The sequence below is a fragment of the Mya arenaria genome, chromosome 6, assembly GCF_026914265.1.
Source record: "Mya arenaria isolate MELC-2E11 chromosome 6, ASM2691426v1".
NCBI classification, from domain to species: domain Eukaryota; kingdom Metazoa; phylum Mollusca; class Bivalvia; order Myida; family Myidae; genus Mya; species Mya arenaria.
Genome location: NC_069127.1, coordinates 41,162,268 through 41,186,834, shown reverse-complemented (window position 1 = coordinate 41,186,834; position 24,567 = coordinate 41,162,268). Strand labels below are relative to the sequence as shown.

The window sequence follows — 24,567 nt, the reverse complement described above, 5'->3', positions numbered from 1 at the left end:
CTTCTTATGTTTTTAGTTATAAAAGCGTATTTGCACAATTGGCATCACAAGAGGGACATGTCCAGGTGCGGATCAGCATTCTAAAATCCAGGTAGTTTTAAGAACACCTTATTTTCTTTGGGAGGCTATTCCGCGCAGAGAGTTTTTCCAATATTTAGTTATTCTTACTGAAAATGAAATTACATGTCGCAAACGCAACAAGGTTTTGAACATATTCAATTGAAACACTGAGCAGACATTTGTATGTTTCAATAGCGATGCATCATATGTAATGTTGACAATTTCACTCTATGAGGAATATTTTCGTAAGTTAAGGTGTAATCTTTAGAAACAATTTTTTAGCCCTTTTTATTATTTGATGGTATGGCTTCAAAAATGCCCTACAACAGGACAGTAGATGAAATTGGATCTGTTGAAATATTTAAATATAATAAGCTTAATATTGATTGTAAAAAATGCTAAGTTTTTAAAGATTATTCAGTTGCTTTGCTGCCTTTTTGAACATTTAAGGATTGAATTCTAGGCATTATAATTTAATAAACTATCTACCCCAACGCCTAAAAGTTTAACTTACTCTTCGAAAACAATAATGTGATTAAGTGTATTTAATTGTCTTATGTTTTAACATTATCATAGCTCGAGCATATTGAAATTGCTAAATATATGTCAGGTTAAGAATAAATTGGAAGTAAACAAGTTTATCAAAGTGTTACTTTCTACTTCAAGAGTGGTCTTAACAACATCAGGATGTTTTTTACACATCTCATATACATCATTTTGAACAGTAATAACAAGAAGAATGCTCTTGTTATGCAATTTCACATGTTCTTTATTTTAGAACTAAACATGTGCTGGTAAACGTCTACACGTCAATGTTCATGCCACTATTTGTAGAAATATTTAACATTTAAATCTACTGGTGGCCATTTTGGACACCAACTTGAATATCTCGTGTAAACCAAGGGCGGACGAGGCCATTAATCGAGGGTCTGGGCTAGCAAACTAAACAAACAAACTTTCTTTGCACCGAGATGCAAAATTTACACGATTTAATTGCCGTTACGATGAAACATTTATTGATAGAAACAAGTTGATATAATTTCAATGATTTAGTTATGAATAAGAAGTTTTCAAAAAGATCTCACGGAAAGCCACAAAAAGCCCGTGGGAGTCGCCAAAAATAATACTCGATTTTAGAGGAACAGTATAAACACATTGAACAAGCATAGGAATGTAAAAGTCACATCGCGATGTCCTTGTTCAGTGTTTTCTAAGGAATGAATGAATGAAAGAATAAAAAATGATTGAATGTATAAATGAATGTATGTATGTTCGTACGAACGAACGAACGAACGAACGAACGAACGAATGAATGAATTAATTAATGAATAAATTAATCAATGAATAAATGAATTATTAAATTAATGAATTATTAAATTAATGAATTAATCTATTATCGAATCATTGAATTAATGTATAAAAGAATTAAATAATCAATGAATTGAATGTATGACTTTTGAAAATTAAGCGTTGTATAAAACACCGTAAGAAGATTATGCAGCACATAACACAAAAGTGTTAATTTTTAACTTGTAAATAACAAATAATCAAGATGTTTGAAAAAATGGAAGAAATATTTTTCTTCTCCTTTGAATATACCCAATTTACCTGGATAGTTAACATTTTAACTCTAATATTTAATTCCAGCATCATATAATATTTACAGTGCAAATCCGGTTGTATGATTCTCATTGCTAAGACAGACTATAGCGTTTTGTTTTTTAATAAACGACCTATATATGACTCGATGCAATATTTATGTAAACAATTATCATTGACATAAGCATAAAATCGTTTTAATGATCATATTACAAAAACATAAAGACGCCGAAGGTGACACACGAATTCAAAATGATGAGGTTAATCAATTAAATACAATACTAAATACGAATGTTTAGACTTATGTTTCAATTATTGAACGAGAATGTTGAGTCTACAATAAATAACATAATAGTATAACCAGTAGCCGAATAATTAAACCTAATACTAACAAACCTCGAGTACAAGTTGGAGAAATACCATCCAATTGGCCGTCAGCTTGACATGTCCTTACTAAATCGCCATTAGTATGGATTTGACCTACTGCACATGTGTATGTAACGGTCGTGTTGTAAGCAATCGCTGCCCCAGAATCTTTGGAAGCATCGTTTACGTCCGGTACAGAGCACGCTTCTGTGAAAACGAATATATAACAAACAATAACACTTCGATTGCAACGTTGTACTTACACTTCAAATCTTTACAAGGACTTTAACAGATTGCATGTTGACAACATTGTCTATTTATATTGTTCAAATGGATTTGTTTAATGTATGTATGTGTTTGCATTAACACCATACGACAGCAGAAAGTCTCATTTGAAATACAATCAAGCTTACTATGATTTAATTTGAACTACATTATTTCTATTTTTAGTAAAAGTAAGCACCGCCTGTTGTCTGTTCAATTTAAGATATTAAATACTATTTCTGAAATTACCTAACTGCCCCTAAAAAGAAGCTTCGTAACTATTTTTATCACTTTCTGTTCCATTTTTAAAATATACTCAATCCTCATAACGAACGTAACGTCATTTCGGAATTGATGTCGTTGGAATTGCGCCTAGCCCTACTGTGCTGATGTTTGAGCTTGTCTTGAGAAAGGGTTAAACTTTAAAACAATTCAATGAAAGAATACTGTTTTCACTGTTTCTAATAATGAAAAATCAATTTCATTTCACAGTTAAATCTCTAAAAACTATCGAAAAACATTTGATAAAGAACAATTGTGTAACATGGCAATGAAATATGTGACGGAGCTAATTCACTCATTTTGTACGTTTTTTATGCTTGATTAATGTATGTACAAAGCTTTTATATTATGCATTTTGCTATTGAATTCTACCGGAACGGAGAGGTGAAAGGTGATATTTACTACAAATAACTCCGACATCTTGATAATGTCCACAGTAATGCTGTCCCCATGGTCCTGAACATACACAAATTGATCACAGTCTCGTTTCCTTGACAAGTAACCTGCTCCAGCCAAATCTGACCACTACCTGCACCGAAATAGGCATTCAAAAGTACCGCCACATTATCACTGGAATTGAACAAGTTTGATAAATAAATAAGTATCTGTTAAAATTGCATTTCCTCTGATTATTGACCCTTTCGATTCATGATATATGCAACTGCTTTTGATATTAAAAATAATATTTTGCTACTGAATCGATACACATGCTCAAAGTATAAAAATCGTAATCGATTCTGATTCTTTGATTGACATAAATGCATATGTATTTCCATTGTTTTTTTCATTTGTGTATTCAAAACTGCCAATTAATATTTGGAACGTTTACATAAATAAGAGATTAAAGCGATAAGAAATGTTTAGAAAAGCAATGAATGTTTTATCAAGAAATATTTCAACAAGTTTGCTCTGTTTTTATCACTTACTAATTTAGCAAAATAACTTACGTATCATATCCGAGCTGTCGACACACGACTTTGGCAAAGTTAATGTTTATTGCATAGCCACAGATCGTACCCCATGTTCCATTGTGGAATACTTCAACACGACCCTCCAATTGCGTTGCACCGTTATGTAGTCTTATAGAACTTGCACCTAAAAAAGAAAAAAAGTACTTTTTAATTTCAATTCTAACGTAGCTTTTAAAAGTTTAACAAAGGTTTCCGCAAGTCCCTCCTATAGCCGATAAGCATTCGAATATAGACGATGTAGATAGTGCTTGAAAATTGGAAAGATTTCAATTATATTCTCAGGTAACTATGATAATTTGAACCTTATTACAGGACTCGCAACCATTGTCCCGAAATAAATAAATAATTACTACAAGACCGCAATGCGACCAGGTTTTCAATGAGCGCAATTAGAAGGTTTGTGCAATTTGAACTAGTGTTCGATATGCCTTCAGATTGGCAAAGATAACGGGATGCTGTATATGCTTCTCTATGTTAAGACTAGTGCTTTGTCGAAACGCACCGATATCAAATACGCATATGAATAAATATGATTAAACAGTCCAACGAAAGGTTCCTGCGTTTAATCTCAAAACGTTGTTATGAATATCGAACTCTTTTCGCTTTATTGGCATGATGGTATATTGGCATGTGCTTTGATTAGGAATGTAAGTAGTGACAAATGTATAGCTATGCATAACAGGGATGTCAAACAAGTTAAAACAAGCAAATATTACCACAGAACATTAAAATTTGATTTTAATTTATACGTTTATACATGTGTCTTGCAGGGTAAACATTTATGCCATTTGCCAATGCATAATCTAGATACAGCTCGAAGAAGCCAACATACATGGCATTTTGAACAATGCCCTTAATGTGACCTTGATCTTTGATACATGATTGTAAAGTCTTTTAATGCGTGGATATGTTACAGCCCGGACAAGTCAAAACACAAGGAGTTTTGGGCATTTCGTGTGTTTTTGACCTTTTACCTAGTGACATTGGTCTTGCACACGTAATGCCAGTTACTCGTGGTGAGTATGCGCTATTTTAAAATCAACTTTTGCATGGCCAAGTTACAGCCCGGAGATAATACAAATTGTTGCAAAACACTCGCCTAACCACCATCCTGCCAACAAACTCCAATTTAAATACCTAGTTTTACCTTCAGTTTTAGTAAAATTTTACTTTGCATCAGTCAATATTGGAAAAAAAAAAACATTTTTCAGACACATTGCAGAAAATTAATTTTGTTTAAATTTGGCAGCCATCGTCGACGCCTTATTGATCTTGGCGGACTACTTGTTCATGATATTTTTCCTAAATCTTACTTTCAAAGATCTTGCTTTAGCTATCGTCAATAGTTGAAGATGTTCTAAATTGGATTGTTTTGATATCCAAATGGTCATTAATGTTCCTTAAGAGCTGACTTTGTTAGGCTTGCATTTTTACATGAAACATTCGCATTACCTTCTATGTTTTTCGATGAACATTCTCGATTGTACTTACTTTTGTATCTAAATGATTTATTATGCTTGTACCCTGTGTATGCCTGTTGTATGAACTATACTATAATATATTTTTCTATTGTACTCTTCAGAAATGGAGAAATAAAAGTTGTTATATACTACATATAACTCCGACATCTTCTGTATGTCCGCAGCTGTGCTGACCCCATTGGCTGAACATACACAAGTCGATCACAGTCTCGTTTCCTTGACAAGTAACATTGTCCAGCCAAATCTCGCCACTACCTGCACCGAAATAGGCATGTGAACGTAACGTCACATTGTGACTGAAATTAAGCAAGTCTTATACATTAAATTTTAGAAATGCATTTTTTTTGTCATTGACTCTTTGCACTCATTAACTATGCAGTTGTGAAGATAAATTGTTTTTTCACCATTTTGTTACACGATCACTTCGAATGCTCAATGCATAAAGACACTCGCTTGATTCCGATTCCTGGAATAAAATGAAAGCTTAAATCTTTTTCAATTTTGCATTTGTGTATCCCATACTTGCAATAAATTTGGAACCTATTGGCATGAAAAAGTGATAAAAGCGAAGAAAAATAATTTCAAAAAAGCAACAAATGCTTAACCGAGAAATACTTTAAAAATTGTTTTGATTTAATCATTGATCTTTTTAGCAAAATAACATACGTTGCATAATCGAGCTGTCGACACACGACTTTGGCAAAGTTTGTGTCTATACCATCCCCACAGACAGTACCCCATGTTCCATTGTGAAGTACTTCAACACGCCCCTGTAATTGCGTTGTACCGTTACGTAGTCTGATAGCACGTGAACCTTAAGAAAAAAACATTTTGAATTTTAATCATATCGTGGCTTTAAAATGTCAACATTCCATTGTGAAAAGCTACCGCAAGATTCTCTGCATGCCGTTTGGTAGTCGAAGGAACTAGTGTCGATAGTGCTTGAAAAATGGAAATATTGAAATAAAATTCTAGTATGGCTATGACAGTATAAAATTGTAATAGGACTCGCAACCATTGTGCAAAGGAAAACATATTACTAGACATGCTGCAATGCGACCAGGTTTTCAATTTACACTTTTAGAAGGTTTTTGGAAATTGTACGAGTAATTAATAGGCCTACAAATGGACATGGGGTAACACTTTGCCCTCTCAACAATTGTGCCTAAATTAAAACAAATAAAAGCATGCAGGTTGGTAAGGGTAACAATTGTTTAATGACCAAATATTAATTTGAAAGACATTCATCATTTTGTTTCATTTGGAGGCTATTTAAGATTTCGGTTTTTATCTTGTACAAAATTATATTTGAACCATTAAAAAAAAAGTGAAATTTAGATTTGTTCTGATCTTCAAATTGAACAGATGGTTAACCATAACACTTTTGTTTTTAAATCCAACACACTTAAAAAACTTATGGGTGTTTAATTCATGAAAATTAATTAGATGGGTGTGGCTTTACTTATTTAACTTACACTGTGATATCATCAAGTAGTTGTCTTAACTCCTCACGCGACTGTTCCTTAACTTGACATACCACTGTAAAATGGTTAGTTCTTTCAAGAGTATAACTTAAGTATACTCGTTTACTTTTAAAACAGAAAAAACATGTAAATAGAATTACTTGGGAAGTATAGCAGTGTACAATGATTTGTAGTTTGTAGTTTGTAGAAATGTTACAAAAATGTAGTTTGCTAGAAAACGTCTTTGGAAAAAAATGCTAAGATGAGATACTTAATTTATCGTGTAATTTAAATACTACTAGATGTTGCTAAAATTATTAGGAACAGTAGCGTACAAAGGCATAGTTGCTCCAATGATTGGGTAAATTCCTACCTAAAGGTAACCATCCATATCTCTGTCCGGCCACCGTCCTGACAATGTCAGTACCTTCCACTGTGTAAGAATGTTAATTAAAAATTCCAAATCGTAACGCCTTAACAAACACTTGCCGAAAAACACCCACAAGTAGTTATATGTGTTCGACAGATGTTAATGATATATAAATTTGAAACAATGATAAAGATATATTAGCCCTTGTTATTTCATTTATTAAATGTTATTAATATTCACAATGCCCGATGAAATCTTTTCTGATATTTGAATGCCACATCTTGTTTAGTGGGTGTAGGCCATTCCACTGAAAGAACACTCCTTTTCCGTGGAGACAAGGGATAAAAGATAATCAGCGGAACACCTTATAATTCTCAATTTCTTCTTATGTTTTTAGTTATAAAAGCGTATTTGCACAATTGGCATCACAAGAGGGACATGTCCAGGTGCGGATCAGCATTCTAAAATCCAGGTAGTTTTAAGAACACCTTATTTTCTTTGGGAGGCTATTCCGCGCAGAGAGTTTTTCCAATATTTAGTTATTCTTACTGAAAATGAAATTACATGTCGCAAACGCAACAAGGTTTTGAACATATTCAATTGAAACACTGAGCAGACATTTGTATGTTTCAATAGCGATGCATCATATGTAATGTTGACAATTTCACTCTATGAGGAATATTTTCGTAAGTTAAGGTGTAATCTTTAGAAACAATTTTTTAGCCCTTTTTATTATTTGATGGTATGGCTTCAAAAATGCCCTACAACAGGACAGTAGATGAAATTGGATCTGTTGAAATATTTAAATATAATAAGCTTAATATTGATTGTAAAAAATGCTAAGTTTTTAAAGATTATTCAGTTGCTTTGCTGCCTTTTTGAACATTTAAGGATTGAATTCTAGGCATTATAATTTAATAAACTATCTACCCCAACGCCTAAAAGTTTAACTTACTCTTCGAAAACAATAATGTGATTAAGTGTATTTAATTGTCTTATGTTTTAACATTATCATAGCTCGAGCATATTGAAATTGCTAAATATATGTCAGGTTAAGAATAAATTGAAAGTAAACAAGTTTATCAAAGTGTTACTTTCTACTTCAAGAGTGGTCTTAACAACATCAGGATGTTTTTTACACATCTCATATACATCATTTTGAACAGTAATAACAAGAAGAATGCTCTTGTTATGCAATTTCACATGTTCTTTATTTTAGAACTAAACATGTGCTGGTAAACGTCTACACGTCAATGTTCATGCCACTATTTGTAGAAATATTTAACATTTAAATCTACTGGTGGCCATTTTGGACACCAACTTGAATATCTCGTGTAAACCAAGGGCGGACGAGGCCATTAATCGAGGGTCTGGGCTAGCAAACTAAACAAACAAACTTTCTTTGCACCGAGATGCAAAATTTACACGATTTAATTGCCGTTACGATGAAACATTTATTGATAGAAACAAGTTGATATAATTTCAATGATTTAGTTATGAATAAGAAGTTTTCAAAAAGATCTCACGGAAAGCCACAAAAAGCCCGTGGGAGTCGCCAAAAATAATACTCGATTTTAGAGGAACAGTATAAACACATTGAACAAGCATAGGAATGTAAAAGTCACATCGCGATGTCCTTGTTCAGTGTTTTCTAAGGAATGAATGAATGAAAGAATAAAAAATGATTGAATGTATAAATGAATGTATGTATGTTCGTACGAACGAACGAACGAACGAACGAACGAACGAATGAATGAATTAATTAATGAATAAATTAATCAATAAATAAATGAATTATTAAATTAATGAATTATTAAATTAATGAATTAATCTATTATCGAATCATTGAATTAATGTATAAAAGAATTAAATAATCAATGAATTGAATGTATGACTTTTGAAAATTAAGCGTTGTATAAAACACCGTAAGAAGATTATGCAGCACATAACACAAAAGTGTTAATTTTTAACTTGTAAATAACAAATAATCAAGATGTTTGAAAAAATGGAAGAAATATTTTTCTTCTCCTTTGAATATACCCAATTTACCTGGATAGTTAACATTTTAACTCTAATATTTAATTCCAGCATCATATAATATTTACAGTGCAAATCCGGTTGTATGATTCTCATTGCTAAGACAGACTATAGCGTTTTGTTTTTTAATAAACGACCTATATATGACTCGATGCAATATTTATGTAAACAATTATCATTGACATAAGCATAAAATCGTTTTAATGATCATATTACAAAAACATAAAGACGCCGAAGGTGACACACGAATTCAAAATGATGAGGTTAATCAATTAAATACAATACTAAATACGAATGTTTAGACTTATGTTTCAATTATTGAACGAGAATGTTGAGTCTACAATAAATAACATAATAGTATAACCAGTAGCCGAATAATTAAACCTAATACTAACAAACCTCGAGTACAAGTTGGAGAAATACCATCCAATTGGCCGTCAGCTTGACATGTCCTTACTAAATCGCCATTAGTATGGATTTGACCTACTGCACATGTGTATGTAACGGTCGTGTTGTAAGCAATCGCTGCCCCAGAATCTTTGGAAGCATCGTTTACGTCCGGTACAGAGCACGCTTCTGTGAAAACGAATATATAACAAACAATAACACTTCGATTGCAACGTTGTACTTACACTTCAAATCTTTACAAGGACTTTAACAGATTGCATGTTGACAACATTGTCTATTTATATTGTTCAAATGGATTTGTTTAATGTATGTATGTGTTTGCATTAACACCATACGACAGCAGAAAGTCTCATTTGAAATACAATCAAGCTTACTATGATTTAATTTGAACTACATTATTTCTATTTTTAGTAAAAGTAAGCACCGCCTGTTGTCTGTTCAATTTAAGATATTAAATACTATTTCTGAAATTACCTAACTGCCCCTAAAAAGAAGCTTCGTAACTATTTTTATCACTTTCTGTTCCATTTTTAAAATATACTCAATCCTCATAACGAACGTAACGTCATTTCGGAATTGATGTCGTTGGAATTGCGCCTAGCCCTACTGTGCTGATGTTTGAGCTTGTCTTGAGAAAGGGTTAAACTTTAAAACAATTCAATGAAAGAATACTGTTTTCACTGTTTCTAATAATGAAAAATCAATTTCATTTCACAGTTAAATCTCTAAAAACTATCGAAAAACATTTGATAAAGAACAATTGTGTAACATGGCAATGAAATATGTGACGGAGCTAATTCACTCATTTTGTACGTTTTTTATGCTTGATTAATGTATGTACAAAGCTTTTATATTATGCATTTTGCTATTGAATTCTACCGGAACGGAGAGGTGAAAGGTGATATTTACTACAAATAACTCCGACATCTTGATAATGTCCACAGTAATGCTGTCCCCATGGTCTGAACATACACAAATTGATCACAGTCTCGTTTCCTTGACAAGTAACCTGCTCCAGCCAAATCTGACCACTACCTGCACCGAAATAGGCATTCAAAAGTACCGCCACATTATCACTGGAATTGAACAAGTTTGATAAATAAATAAGTATCTGTTAAAATTGCATTTCCTCTGATTATTGACCCTTTCGATTCATGATATATGCAACTGCTTTTGATATTAAAAATAATATTTTGCTACTGAATCGATACACATGCTCAAAGTATAAAAATCGTAATCGATTCTGATTCTTTGATTGACATAAATGCATATGTATTTCCATTGTTTTTTTCATTTGTGTATTCAAAACTGCCAATTAATATTTGGAACGTTTACATAAATAAGAGATTAAAGCGATAAGAAATGTTTAGAAAAGCAATGAATGTTTTATCAAGAAATATTTCAACAAGTTTGCTCTGTTTTTATCACTTACTAATTTAGCAAAATAACTTACGTATCATATCCGAGCTGTCGACACACGACTTTGGCAAAGTTAATGTTTATTGCATAGCCACAGATCGTACCCCATGTTCCATTGTGGAATACTTCAACACGACCCTCCAATTGCGTTGCACCGTTATGTAGTCTTATAGAACTTGCACCTAAAAAAGAAAAAAAGTACTTTTTAATTTCAATTCTAACGTAGCTTTTAAAAGTTTAACAAAGGTTTCCGCAAGTCCCTCCTATAGCCGATAAGCATTCGAATATAGACGATGTAGATAGTGCTTGAAAATTGGAAAGATTTCAATTATATTCTCAGGTAACTATGATAATTTGAACCTTATTACAGGACTCGCAACCATTGTCCCGAAATAAATAAATAATTACTACAAGACCGCAATGCGACCAGGTTTTCAATGAGCGCAATTAGAAGGTTTGTGCAATTTGAACTAGTGTTCGATATGCCTTCAGATTGGCAAAGATAACGGGATGCTGTATATGCTTCTCTATGTTAAGACTAGTGCTTTGTCGAAACGCACCGATATCAAATACGCATATGAATAAATATGATTAAACAGTCCAACGAAAGGTTCCTGCGTTTAATCTCAAAACGTTGTTATGAATATCGAACTCTTTTCGCTTTATTGGCATGATGGTATATTGGCATGTGCTTTGATTAGGAATGTAAGTAGTGACAAATGTATAGCTATGCATAACAGGGATGTCAAACAAGTTAAAACAAGCAAATATTACCACAGAACATTAAAATTTGATTTTAATTTATACGTTTATACATGTGTCTTGCAGGGTAAACATTTATGCCATTTGCCAATGCATAATCTAGATACAGCTCGAAGAAGCCAACATACATGGCATTTTGAACAATGCCCTTAATGTGACCTTGATCTTTGATACATGATTGTAAAGTCTTTTAATGCGTGGATATGTTACAGCCCGGACAAGTCAAAACACAAGGAGTTTTGGGCATTTCGTGTGTTTTTGACCTTTTACCTAGTGACATTGGTCTTGCACACGTAATGCCAGTTACTCGTGGTGAGTATGCGCTATTTTAAAATCAACTTTTGCATGGCCAAGTTACAGCCCGGAGATAATACAAATTGTTGCAAAACACTCGCCTAACCACCATCCTGCCAACAAACTCCAATTTAAATACCTAGTTTTACCTTCAGTTTTAGTAAAATTTTACTTTGCATCAGTCAATATTGGAAAAAAAAAAACATTTTTCAGACACATTGCAGAAAATTAATTTTGTTTAAATTTGGCAGCCATCGTCGACGCCTTATTGATCTTGGCGGACTACTTGTTCATGATATTTTTCCTAAATCTTACTTTCAAAGATCTTGCTTTAGCTATCGTCAATAGTTGAAGATGTTCTAAATTGGATTGTTTTGATATCCAAATGGTCATTAATGTTCCTTAAGAGCTGACTTTGTTAGGCTTGCATTTTTACATGAAACATTCGCATTACCTTCTATGTTTTTCGATGAACATTCTCGATTGTACTTACTTTTGTATCTAAATGATTTATTATGCTTGTACCCTGTGTATGCCTGTTGTATGAACTATACTATAATATATTTTTCTATTGTACTCTTCAGAAATGGAGAAATAAAAGTTGTTATATACTACATATAACTCCGACATCTTCTGTATGTCCGCAGCTGTGCTGACCCCATTGGCTGAACATACACAAGTCGATCACAGTCTCGTTTCCTTGACAAGTAACATTGTCCAGCCAAATCTCGCCACTACCTGCACCGAAATAGGCATGTGAACGTAACGTCACATTGTGACTGAAATTAAGCAAGTCTTATACATTAAATTTTAGAAATGCATTTTTTTTGTCATTGACTCTTTGCACTCATTAACTATGCAGTTGTGAAGATAAATTGTTTTTCACCATTTTGTTACACGATCACTTCGAATGCTCAATGCATAAAGACACTCGCTTGATTCCGATTCCTGGAATAAAATGAAAGCTTAAATCTTTTTCAATTTTGCATTTGTGTATCCCATACTTGCAATAAATTTGGAACCTATTGGCATGAAAAAGTGATAAAAGCGAAGAAAAATAATTTCAAAAAAGCAACAAATGCTTAACCGAGAAATACTTTAAAAATTGTTTTGATTTAATCATTGATCTTTTTAGCAAAATAACATACGTTGCATAATCGAGCTGTCGACACACGACTTTGGCAAAGTTTGTGTCTATACCATCCCCACAGACAGTACCCCATGTTCCATTGTGAAGTACTTCAACACGCCCCTGTAATTGCGTTGTACCGTTACGTAGTCTGATAGCACGTGAACCTTAAGAAAAAAACATTTTGAATTTTAATCATATCGTGGCTTTAAAATGTCAACATTCCATTGTGAAAAGCTACCGCAAGATTCTCTGCATGCCGTTTGGTAGTCGAAGGAACTAGTGTCGATAGTGCTTGAAAAATGGAAATATTGAAATAAAATTCTAGTATGGCTATGACAGTATAAAATTGTAATAGGACTCGCAACCATTGTGCAAAGGAAAACATATTACTAGACATGCTGCAATGCGACCAGGTTTTCAATTTACACTTTTAGAAGGTTTTTGGAAATTGTACGAGTAATTAATAGGCCTACAAATGGACATGGGGTAACACTTTGCCCTCTCAACAATTGTGCCTAAATTAAAACAAATAAAAGCATGCAGGTTGGTAAGGGTAACAATTGTTTAATGACCAAATATTAATTTGAAAGACATTCATCATTTTGTTTCATTTGGAGGCTATTTAAGATTTCGGTTTTTATCTTGTACAAAATTATATTTGAACCATTAAAAAAAAGTGAAATTTAGATTTGTTCTGATCTTCAAATTGAACAGATGGTTAACCATAACACTTTTGTTTTTAAATCCAACACACTTAAAAAACTTATGGGTGTTTAATTCATGAAAATTAATTAGATGGGTGTGGCTTTACTTATTTAACTTACACTGTGATATCATCAAGTAGTTGTCTTAACTCCTCACGCGACTGTTCCTTAACTTGACATACCACTGTAAAATGGTTAGTTCTTTCAAGAGTATAACTTAAGTATACTCGTTTACTTTTAAAACAGAAAAACATGTAAATAGAATTACTTGGGAAGTATAGCAGTGTACAATGATTTGTAGTTTGTAGTTTGTAGAAATGTTACAAAAATGTAGTTTGCTAGAAAACGTCTTTGGAAAAAAATGCTAAGATGAGATACTTAATTTATCGTGTAATTTAAATACTACTAGATGTTGCTAAAATTATTAGGAACAGTAGCGTACAAAGGCATAGTTGCTCCAATGATTGGGTAAATTCCTACCTAAAGGTAACCATCCATATCTCTGTCCGGCCACCGTCCTGACAATGTCAGTACCTTCCACTGTGTAAGAATGTTAATTAAAAATTCCAAATCGTAACGCCTTAACAAACACTTGCCGAAAAACACCCACAAGTAGTTATATGTGTTCGACAGATGTTAATGATATATAAATTTGAAACAATGATAAAGATATATTAGCCCTTGTTATTTCATTTATTAAATGTTATTAATATTCACAATGCCCGATGAAATCTTTTCTGATATTTGAATGCCACATCTTGTTTAGTGGGTGTAGGCCATTCCACTGAAAGAACACTCCTTTTCCGTGGAGACAAGGGATAAAAGATAATCAGCGGAACACCTTATAATTCTCAATTTCTTCTTATGTTTTTAGTTATAAAAGCGTATTTGCACAATTGGCATCACAAGAGGGACATGTCCAGGTGCGGATCAGCATTCTAAAATCCAGGTAGTTTTAAGAACACCTTATTTTCTTTGGGAGGCTATTCCGCGCAGAGAGTTTTTCCAATATTTAGTTATTCTTACTGAAAATGAAATTACATGTCGCAAACGCAACAAGGTTTTGAACATATTCAATTGAAACACTGAGCAGACATTTGTATGTTTCAATAGCGATGCATCATATGTAATGTTGACAATTTCACTCTATGAGGAATATTTTCGTAAGTTAAGGTGTAATCTTTAGAAACAATTTTTTAGCCCTTTTTATTATTTGATGGTATGGCTTCAAAAATGCCCTACAACAGGACAGTAGATGAAATTGGATCTGTTGAAATATTTAAATATAATAAGCTTAATATTGATTGTAAAAAATGCTAAGTTTTTAAAGATTATTCAGTTGCTTTGCTGCCTTTTTGAACATTTAAGGATTGAATTCTAGGCATTATAATTTAATAAACTATCTACCCCAACGCCTAAAAGTTTAACTTACTCTTCGAAAACAATAATGTGATTAAGTGTATTTAATTGTCTTATGTTTTAACATTATCATAGCTCGAGCATATTGAAATTGCTAAATATATGTCAGGTTAAGAATAAATTGGAAGTAAACAAGTTTATCAAAGTGTTACTTTCTACTTCAAGAGTGGTCTTAACAACATCAGGATGTTTTTTACACATCTCATATACATCATTTTGAACAGTAATAACAAGAAGAATGCTCTTGTTATGCAATTTCACATGTTCTTTATTTTAGAACTAAACATGTGCTGGTAAACGTCTACACGTCAATGTTCATGCCACTATTTGTAGAAATATTTAACATTTAAATCTACTGGTGGCCATTTTGGACACCAACTTGAATATCTCGTGTAAACCAAGGGCGGACGAGGCCATTAATCGAGGGTCTGGGCTAGCAAACTAAACAAACAAACTTTCTTTGCACCGAGATGCAAAATTTACACGATTTAATTGCCGTTACGATGAAACATTTATTGATAGAAACAAGTTGATATAATTTCAATGATTTAGTTATGAATAAGAAGTTTTCAAAAAGATCTCACGGAAAGCCACAAAAAGCCCGTGGGAGTCGCCAAAAATAATACTCGATTTTAGAGGAACAGTATAAACACATTGAACAAGCATAGGAATGTAAAAGTCACATCGCGATGTCCTTGTTCAGTGTTTTCTAAGGAATGAATGAATGAAAGAATAAAAATGATTGAATGTATAAATGAATGTATGTATGTTCGTACGAACGAACGAACGAACGAACGAACGAATGAATGAATTAATTAATGAATAAATTAATCAATGAATAAATGAATTATTAAATTAATGAATTATTAAATTAATGAATTAATCTATTATCGAATCATTGAATTAATGTATAAAAGAATTAAATAATCAATGAATTGAATGTATGACTTTTGAAAATTAAGCGTTGTATAAAACACCGTAAGAAGATTATGCAGCACATAACACAAAAGTGTTAATTTTTAACTTGTAAATAACAAATAATCAAGATGTTTGAAAAAATGGAAGAAATATTTTTCTTCTCCTTTGAATATACCCAATTTACCTGGATAGTTAACATTTTAACTCTAATATTTAATTCCAGCATCATATAATATTTACAGTGCAAATCCGGTTGTATGATTCTCATTGCTAAGACAGACTATAGCGTTTTGTTTTTTAATAAACGACCTATATATGACTCGATGCAATATTTATGTAAACAATTATCATTGACATAAGCATAAAATCGTTTTAATGATCATATTACAAAAACATAAAGACGCCGAAGGTGACACACGAATTCAAAATGATGAGGTTAATCAATTAAATACAATACTAAATACGAATGTTTAGACTTATGTTTCAATTATTGAACGAGAATGTTGAGTCTACAATAAATAACATAATAGTATAACCAGTAGCCGAATAATTAAACCTAATACTAACAAACCTCGAGTACAAGTTGGAGAAATACCATCCAATTGGCCGTCAGCTTGACATGTCCTTACTAAATCGCCATTAGTATGGATTTGACCTACTGCACATGTGTATGTAACGGTCGTGTTGTAAGCAATCGCTGCCCCAGAATCTTTGGAAGCATCGTTTACGTCCGGTACAGAGCACGCTTCTGTGAAAACGAATATATAACAAACAATAACACTTCGATTGCAACGTTGTACTTACACTTCAAATCTTTACAAGGACTTTAACAGATTGCATGTTGACAACATTGTCTATTTATATTGTTCAAATGGATTTGTTTAATGTATGTATGTGTTTGCATTAACACCATACGACAGCAGAAAGTCTCATTTGAAATACAATCAAGCTTACTATGATTTAATTTGAACTACATTATTTCTATTTTTAGTAAAAGTAAGCACCGCCTGTTGTCTGTTCAATTTAAGATATTAAATACTATTTCTGAAATTACCTAACTGCCCCTAAAAAGAAGCTTCGTAACTATTTTTATCACTTTCTGTTCCATTTTTAAAATATACTCAATCCTCATAACGAACGTAACGTCATTTCGGAATTGATGTCGTTGGAATTGCGCCTAGCCCTACTGTGCTGATGTTTGAGCTTGTCTTGAGAAAGGGTTAAACTTTAAAACAATTCAATGAAAGAATACTGTTTTCACTGTTTCTAATAATGAAAAATCAATTTCATTTCACAGTTAAATCTCTAAAAACTATCGAAAAACATTTGATAAAGAACAATTGTGTAACATGGCAATGAAATATGTGACGGAGCTAATTCACTCATTTTGTACGTTTTTTATGCTTGATTAATGTATGTACAAAGCTTTTATATTATGCATTTTGCTATTGAATTCTACCGGAACGGAGAGGTGAAAGGTGATATTTACTACAAATAACTCCGACATCTTGATAATGTCCACAGTAATGCTGTCCCCATGGTCTGAACATACACAAATTGATCACAGTCTCGTTTCCTTGACAAGTAACCTGCTCCAGCCAAATCTGACCACTACCTGCACCGAAATAGGCATTCAAAAGTACCGCCACATTATCACTGGAATTGAACAAGTTTGATAAATAAATAAGTATCTGTTAAAATTGCATTTCCTCTGATTATTGACCCTTTCGATTCATGATATATGCAACTGCTTTTGATATTAAAAATAATATTTTGCTACTGAATCGATACACATGCTCAAAGTATAAAAATCGTAATCGATTCTGATTCTTTGATTGACATAAATGCATATGTATTTCCATTGTTTTTTTCATTTGTGTATTCAAAACTGCCAATTAATATTTGGAACGTTTACATAAATAAGAGATTAAAGCGATAAGAAATGTTTAGAAAAGCAATGAATGTTTTATCAAGAAATATTTCAACAAGTTTGCTCTGTTTTTATCACTTACTAATTTAGCAAAATAACTTACGTATCATATCCGAGCTGTCGACACACGACTTTGGCAAAGTTAATGTTTATTGCATAGCCACAGATCGTACCCCATGTTCCATTGTGGAATACTTCAACACGACCCTCCAATTGCGTTGCACCGTTATGTAGTCTTATAGAACTTGCACCTAAAAAAGAAAAAAAGTACTTTTTAATTTCAATTCTAACGTAGCTTTTAAAAGTTTAACAAAGGTTTCCGCAAGTCCCTCCTATAGCCGATAAGCATTCGAATATAGACGATGTAGATAGTGCTTGAAAATTGGAAAGATTTCAATTATATTCTCAGGTAACTATGATAATTTGAACCTTATTACAGGACTCGCAACCATTGTCCCGAAATAAATAAATAATTACTACAAGACCGCAATGCGACCAGGTTTTCAATGAGCGCAATTAGAAGGTTTGTGCAATTTGAACTAGTGTTCGATATGCCTTCAGATTGGCAAAGATAACGGGATGCTGTATATGCTTCTCTATGTTAAGACTAGTGCTTTGTCGAAACGCACCGATATCAAATACGCATATGAATAAATATGATTAAACAGTCCAACGAAAGGTTCCTGCGTTTAATCTCAAAACGTTGTTATGAATATCGAACTCTTTTCGCTTTATTGGCATGATGGTATATTGGCATGTGCTTTGATTAGGAATGTAAGTAGTGACAAATGTATAGCTATGCATAACAGGGATGTCAAACAAGTTAAAACAAGCAAATATTACCACAGAACATTAAAATTTGATTTTAATTTATACGTTTATACATGTGTCTTGCAGGGTAAACATTTATGCCATTTGCCAATGCATAATCTAGATACAGCTCGAAGAAGCCAACATACATGGCATTTTGAACAATGCCCTTAATGTGACCTTGATCTTTGATACATGATTGTAAAGTCTTTTAATGCGTGGATATGTTACAGCCCGGACAAGTCAAAACACAAGGAGTTTTGGGCATTTCGTGTGTTTTTGACCTTTTACCTAGTGACATTGGTCTTGCACACGTAATGCCAGTTACTCGTGGTGAGTATGCGCTATTTTAAAATCAACTTTTGCATGGCCAAGTTACAGCCCGGAGATAATACAAATTGTTGCAAAACACTCGCCTAACCACCATCCTGCCAACAAACTCCAATTTAAATACCTAGTTTTACCTTCAGTTTTAGTAAAATTTTACTTTGCATCAGTCAATATTGGAAAAAAAACATTTTTCAGACACATTGCAGAAAATTAATTTTGTTTAAATTTGGCAGCCATCGTCGACGCCTTATTGATCTTGGCGGACTACTTGTTCATGATATTTTTCCTAAATCTTACTTTCAAAGATCTTGCTTTAGCTATCGTCAATAGTTGAAGATGTTCTAAATTGGATTGTTTTGATATCCAAATGGTCATTAATGTTCCTTAAGAGCTGACTTTGTTAGGCTTGCATTTTTACATGAAACATTCGCATTACCTTCTATGTTTTTCGATGAACATTCTCGATTGTACTTACTTTTGTATCTAAATGATTTATTATGCTTGTACCCTGTGTATGCCTGTTGTATGAACTATACTATAATATATTTTTCTATTGTACTCTTCAGAAATGGAGAAATAAAAGTTGTTATATACTACATATAACTCCGACATCTTCTGTATGTCCGCAGCTGTGCTGACCCCATTGGCTGAACATACACAAGTCGATCACAGTCTCGTTTCCTTGACAAGTAACATTGTCCAGCCAAATCTCGCCACTACCTGCACCGAAATAGGCATGTGAACGTAACGTCACATTGTGACTGAAATTAAGCAAGTCTTATACATTAAATTTTAGAAATGCATTTTTTTTGTCATTGACTCTTTGCACTCATTAACTATGCAGTTGTGAAGATAAATTGTTTTTCACCATTTTGTTACACGATCACTTCGAATGCTCAATGCATAAAGACACTCGCTTGATTCCGATTCCTGGAATAAAATGAAAGCTTAAATCTTTTTCAATTTTGCATTTGTGTATCCCATACTTGCAATAAATTTGGAACCTATTGGCATGAAAAAGTGATAAAAGCGAAGAAAAATAATTTCAAAAAAGCAACAAATGCTTAACCGAGAAATACTTTAAAAATTGTTTTGATTTAATCATTGATCTTTTTAGCAAAATAACATACGTTGCATAATCGAGCTGTCGACACACGACTTTGGCAAAGTTTGTGTCTATACCATCCCCACAGACAGTACCCCATGTTCCATTGTGAAGTACTTCAACACGCCCCTGTAATTGCGTTGTACCGTTACGTAGTCTGATAGCACGTGAACCTTAAGAAAAAAACATTTTGAATTTTAATCATATCGTGGCTTTAAAATGTCAACATTCCATTGTGAAAAGCTACCGCAAGATTCTCTGCATGCCGTTTGGTAGTCGAAGGAACTGGTGTCGATAGTGCTTGAAAAATGGTAATATTGAAATAAAATTCTAGTATGGCTATGACAGTATAAAATTGTAATAGGACTCGCAACCATTGTGCAAAGGAAAACATATTACTAGACATGCTGCAATGCGACCAGGTTTTCAATTTACACTTTTAGAAGGTTTTTGGAAATTGTACGAGTAATTAATAGGCCTACAAATGGACATGGGGTAACACTTTGCTCTCTCAACAATTGTGCCTAAATTAAAACAAATAAAAGCATGCAGGTTGGTAAGGGTAATTGTTTAATGACCAAATATTAATTTGAAAGAAATTCATCATTTTGTTTCATTTGGAGGCTATTTAAGATTTCGGTTTTTATCTTGTACAAAATTATATTTGAACCATTAAAAAAAAGTGAAATTTAGATTTGTTCTGATCCTCAAATTGAACAGATGGTTAAACATAGCACTTTTGTTTTTAAATCCAACACACTTAAAAAACTTATGGGTGTTTAATTCATGAAAATTAATTAGATGGGTGTGGCTTTACTTATTTACCTATATTTAACTTACACTGTGATATCATCAAGTAGTTGTCTTAACTCCTCACGCGACTGTTCCTTAACTTGACATACCACTGTAAAATGGTTAGTTCTTTCAAGAGTATAACTTAAGTATACTCGTTTACTTTTAAAACAGAAAAAACATGTAAATAGAATTACTTGGGAAGTATAGCAGTGTACAATGATTTGTAGTTTGTAGTTTGTAGAAATGTTACAAAAATGTAGCTTGCTAGAAAATGTCTTTGGAAAGTGTTGCTAAGATGAGATACTTAATTTATCGTGTAATTTAAATACTACTAGATGTTGCTGAAATTATTAGGAACAGTAGCGTACAAAGGCATAGTTGCTCCAATGATTGGGTAAATTCCTACCTAAAGGTAACCATCCATATCTCTGTCCGGCCACCGTCCTGACAATGTCAGTACATTCCACTGTGTAAGAATGTTAATTGAAAATTCCAAATCGTAGCACCTTAACAAATACTTGCCGAAAAACACCCACAAGTAGTTATATGTGTTCGACAGATGTTAATGATATATAAATTTGAAACAATGATAAAGATATATTAGCCCTTGTTATTTCATTTATTAAATGTTATTAATATTCACAATGCCCGATAAAATCTTTTCTGATATTTTAATGCCACATCTTGTTTAGTGGATGTAGGCCATTCCACTGAAAAGAACACTCCTTTTCCGTGGAGACAAGGGATAAAAGATAATCAGCGGAACACCTTATAATTCTCAATTTCTTCTTATGTTTTTAGTTATAAAAGCGTATTTGCGCAATTGGCATTACAAGAGGGACATGTCCAGGTGCGGATCAGCATTCTAAATTCCAGGTAGTTTTAAGAACACCTTATTTTGGGAGGCTATTCCGCGGAGAGAGGTTTTCCAATATTTAGTTATTCTACTGGAAATGAAATTACATGTCGCAAACGCAACAAGGTTTTGAACATATTCAATTGAAACACTGAGCAGACATTTGTATGTTTCAATAGCGATGCATCATATGTAATGTTGACAATCTCACTCTATGAGGAATATTTTCGTAAGTTAAGGTGTAATCTTTAGAAACAATTTTTAAGCCCTTTTTATTATTTGATGGTATGGCTTCAAAAATGCCCTACAACAGGACAGTAGATGAAATTGGATCTGTTTATATTGAAATATTTAAATATAATAAGCTTAATATTGATTGTAAAAAATGCTTAGTTTTTGAAGATTGTTCAGTTGCTTTGCTGCCTTTTTGAACAATTAAGGATTCTAGGCATTATAATTTAATCTACCCCAACGCCTAAAAGTTTAACTTACTCTTCGAAAACAATAATGTGATTCAGTATATTTAATTGTCTTATGTTTTAACATTATCATAGCTCGAGCATATTGAAATTGCTAAATATATGTCAGGTTAAGAATAAATTGGAAGTAAACCAGTTTATCAAAGTGTTACTTTCTTCTTCAAGAGCGGTCTTAACAACATCAGGATGTTTTTTACACATCTCATATACATCATTTTGAACATAAATGATAAGAAGAATGCTCTTGTTATGCAATTTCACATGTTCTTTATTTTAGAACTAAACATGTGCTGGTAAACGTATACATGTCAATCAATGTTCATGCCACTATTTGTACGAATGTTTTACATTTAATTCTACTGGTGGCCATTTTGGACACCAACTTGAATATCTCGTGTAAACCAAGGGCGGAACTAGGCCATTAATCGAGGGTCTGGGCTAGCTACGTTACGATGAAACATTTATTGATAGAAACAAGTTGATATAATTTCAATGATTTAGTAATGAATAAGAAGTTTCCAAAAAGATCTCACGGAAAGCCACAAAAAGCCCGTGGGAGTCGCCAAAAATAATACTCGATTTTAGAGGAACAGTATAAACACATTGAACAAGCATAGGAATGTAAAAGTCACATCGCGATGTCCTTGTTCAGTGTTTTCTAAGGAATGAATGAATGAAAGAACAAAAAATGATTGACTGTATAAATGAATGTATGTATGTTCGTACGAACGAACGAACGAACGAACGAACGAATGAATGAATTAATTAATGAATAAATTAATCAATGAATAAATGAATTATTAAATTAATGAATTATTAAATTAATGAATTAATTTATTATCGAATCATTGAACTAATGTATAAAAGAATTAAATAATTAATGAATTGAATGTATGACTTTTGAAAATTAAGTATGTATAAAATCCCGTAAGAAGATTATGCAGCACATAACACAAAAGTGTTAATTTTCCACTTGTAAATAACAAATAATCAAGATATCTCGCAATCAGCAGAGCTAATATTACGCCTTCCTAGTGAGCCGAGGCTCATAATAACCAGTGCAAATATGATTAGTAAATATGAACTTGTTTATAATTGTTTGAGTTACTGTAATGCTATTTAGTAAGAAATGGATGACGAAAACAAGTTACTAAAGAATGAACTTTGTTATGGATGTTCTTATAAGAAGATGCAGGTTTGAAAACCTTCGTGGAGTGATACACTTTCTAGAATATATGATTTGCTGAAATGGTATGCATGGTTGAAATGAAAAATCGTTACTAGATAATTTTCCCCGAGTCTCATCCTGTCCACTTACGTAGAATGTTCGAACAAAAAAAACGTGCATAATGTTTTAATTATTTATTTAAAATCACAATCAAAGTGAATTTGGCGAAACTACTTGCAAAGAACGCATTTCATAGGAAAGGAAAAACAATCTAGATCGATAAAAGTTCATAGAAGTACTGTTGTCTTAGATGATATTCAAGATATTTGTAAAAAATGGAAGAAATATTTTATTCTCCTTTGAATATACCCAATTTACCTGCCTGGATAGCTAACATTTTAACTCTAATATTTAATTCCAGCATCATATAATATTTACAGTGCAAATCCGGTTGTATGATTCTCATTGCTAAGACAGACTATAGCGTTTTGTCTTAATAAACGATCTATACATGATTCGATGCAATATTTATGTAAACAATTATCATTGACATAAGCATAAAATCGTTTTAATGATCATATTACTAAAACATAAAGACGCCGAAGGTGACACACGAATTCAAAATGATGAGGTTAATCAATTAAATACAATACTAAATGCGAATGTTTAGACTTATGTTTCAATTATTGTACGAGAATGTTGAGTCTACAATAAATAACATAGTTGTGTAACCAGTAGCCGAATAATTAAACCTAATACTAACAAACCTCGAGTACAAGTTGGGGAAATACCGTCCAATTGGCCGTCAGCTTGACATGTCCTTACTAAATCGCCATTAGTATGGATTTGACCTACTGCACATGTGTATGTAACGGTCGTGTTGTAAGCAATCGCTGCCCCAGAATCTTTGGAAGCATCGTTTACGTCCGGTACAGAGCACGCTTCTGTGAAAACGAATATATAACAAACAATAACACTTCGATTGCAACGTTGTACTTACACTTCAAATCTTTACAAGGACTTTAACAGATTGCATGTTGACAACATTGTCTATTTATATTGTTCAAATGGATTTGTTTAATGTATGTATGTGTTTGCATTAACACCATACGACAGCAGAAAGTCTCATTTGAAATACAATCAAG

General features: G+C 32.6%; 1 protein-coding gene across 1 annotated transcript; it reads right to left on the bottom strand.

Moving 5' to 3' along the window:
* Nucleotides 1–2,972: 2,972 nt before the first annotated feature.
* On the bottom strand, nucleotides 2,973–23,819 carry LOC128237793 (deleted in malignant brain tumors 1 protein-like). The gene is made up of 15 exons (XM_052953378.1): nucleotides 23,801–23,819; nucleotides 20,150–20,297; nucleotides 19,614–19,780; nucleotides 17,983–18,130; nucleotides 17,439–17,605; nucleotides 16,521–16,697; nucleotides 12,925–13,072; nucleotides 12,389–12,555; nucleotides 10,755–10,902; nucleotides 10,211–10,377; nucleotides 9,293–9,469; nucleotides 5,690–5,837; nucleotides 5,153–5,319; nucleotides 3,519–3,666; nucleotides 2,973–3,141 (listed from the first exon to the last, which is right to left on the bottom strand). The coding sequence occupies exons 1-15, from the start codon at nucleotides 23,817–23,819 to the stop codon at nucleotides 2,973–2,975; spliced, it is 2,265 nt and encodes a 754-aa protein (XP_052809338.1).
* Nucleotides 23,820–24,567: the final 748 nt, after the last annotated feature.

Excerpts from the sequence above, each read along its gene's own strand:
- LOC128237793 (XM_052953378.1), bottom strand. Across the intron at positions 19,781-20,149 it reads CGACAGCTCGATTATGCAAC|TCACAATGTGACGTTACGTT; the intron begins GTATGTTATTTT and ends GCTTAATTTCAG. Across the intron at positions 3,142-3,518 it reads CGACAGCTCGGATATGATAC|TGATAATGTGGCGGTACTTT; the intron begins GTAAGTTATTTT and ends GTTCAATTCCAG.